The sequence below is a fragment of the Myotis lucifugus genome, unplaced genomic scaffold (genome assembly GCF_000147115.1).
Source record: "Myotis lucifugus unplaced genomic scaffold, Myoluc2.0 scaffold_311, whole genome shotgun sequence".
Taxonomy (NCBI): Eukaryota; Metazoa; Chordata; class Mammalia; order Chiroptera; family Vespertilionidae; genus Myotis; species Myotis lucifugus.
Genome location: NW_005871359.1, coordinates 615,030 through 616,181, shown reverse-complemented (window position 1 = coordinate 616,181; position 1,152 = coordinate 615,030). Strand labels below are relative to the sequence as shown.

At 68.3% G+C, this 1,152-nt stretch overlaps 1 protein-coding gene across 1 annotated transcript in view; it reads left to right on the top strand.

Moving 5' to 3' along the window:
* CERS1 (ceramide synthase 1) overlaps positions 1-1,152 on the top strand; it is an 8,261-nt gene that overhangs the window by 1,576 nt on the left and 5,533 nt on the right. Inside the window, 2 exon segments of the mRNA XM_014465826.2 lie at positions 3-27; positions 30-143. Coding sequence (XP_014321312.2) covers positions 3-27; positions 30-143 — 139 coding nt within the window.

Genomic DNA, 1,152 nt, shown 5'->3' with positions numbered 1-1,152 from the left:
AGCGCGGACTGCGGCTGGGGGGCTGGCGCTCCCGGGGCCTGACCGAGCACGCGCACCTGGGGCCTCCGGAGCTGCTGCTGCTGGCGCTCGGCGCGCTCGGCTGGACCGTGCTGCGCTCAGCGGCCACCACGCGCCTCTTTCGGGTCAGTGCGGCTGGGGACCCCGGACATGGGCTGGGGGACCCCGGGCCGCTGTGCACCCCTTTCTGTCTCTGCGAGCTGGATCACAGAACGTGGGGGCCTCGGGCTGTAGGAGCTCTGGATGCGGAGTCCTGGGCCGCCCCGCGCCCTTTTCTGTCAGTGCGAGATGGGGGTGGGGATGGATGCGGGGGTGTGGCCGGACCGGGAAACCCGCGATGTTGGGTCCCTGACACGGGTGGGGTGTTCGTGATGTGGGGGAACCGGAGCACGACCCATTCGGGTCAGTGCGGGACAGGAGGCCTCTGTGTATAGCCATGGAGGCCTCGTGGCATAGGGTCGGTCTGCGTTTGGAACCTCCGGGCCATGCAAGGGAGGGCGGAGGGCTTGGAGCCCAAGCTGGAGCGGGTCCAGGGTCTGTGCAGCCGGCAGAGCCCTCTTGTTTGTGGCTACAGGGTCGCGTCAGAGTTGCCCAGTCGCTGCCTTGCGTCTGTCTGGAGTCAGCGCCCGCCTCCAGGGAGGCGAAGAGCTGGGTTCATCTGCCACGCGGGTGGTCGCAGCCTTGGGGAGGTGGAAGGGCCTGGGGCTGCCTCCGAGAGGCGCGATGGAAATGCCCCGTTTTCAGCGAGCCTGGAGAGGCCACCGCCCCGGCTGTAGAGTGACCATGAGGTGACATTGGCGCCTGGCCTCCCTCCCACCTTGGGGAGGGGTCTGCTTTGGGAGCTGCTGGGAAGGTGCTTGGCCCCCGAGCTCAGCTGCGACTCCCTCCCGGGCCAGCTGGAGCCACCGCGCCCCGATCTGGCTGGACGTGGCCGGGGTGCAGGGACAGGGCGCCAGCGCCAACAAAGGGGTCTTTCTCTGCTGGCGGGGCAGAGGCTGGCTCTTGTTAAGTTGGGATCGGCTGTTGTCTGGCTGCTCTTGTCCCCACCCCCTCCCCACATCACCCACGTGGGAGAGACCCTGGCGGTCACCCTGCTCAGGGAGGCAGAGGCAGTATGACAGTGTCCCCTCCATA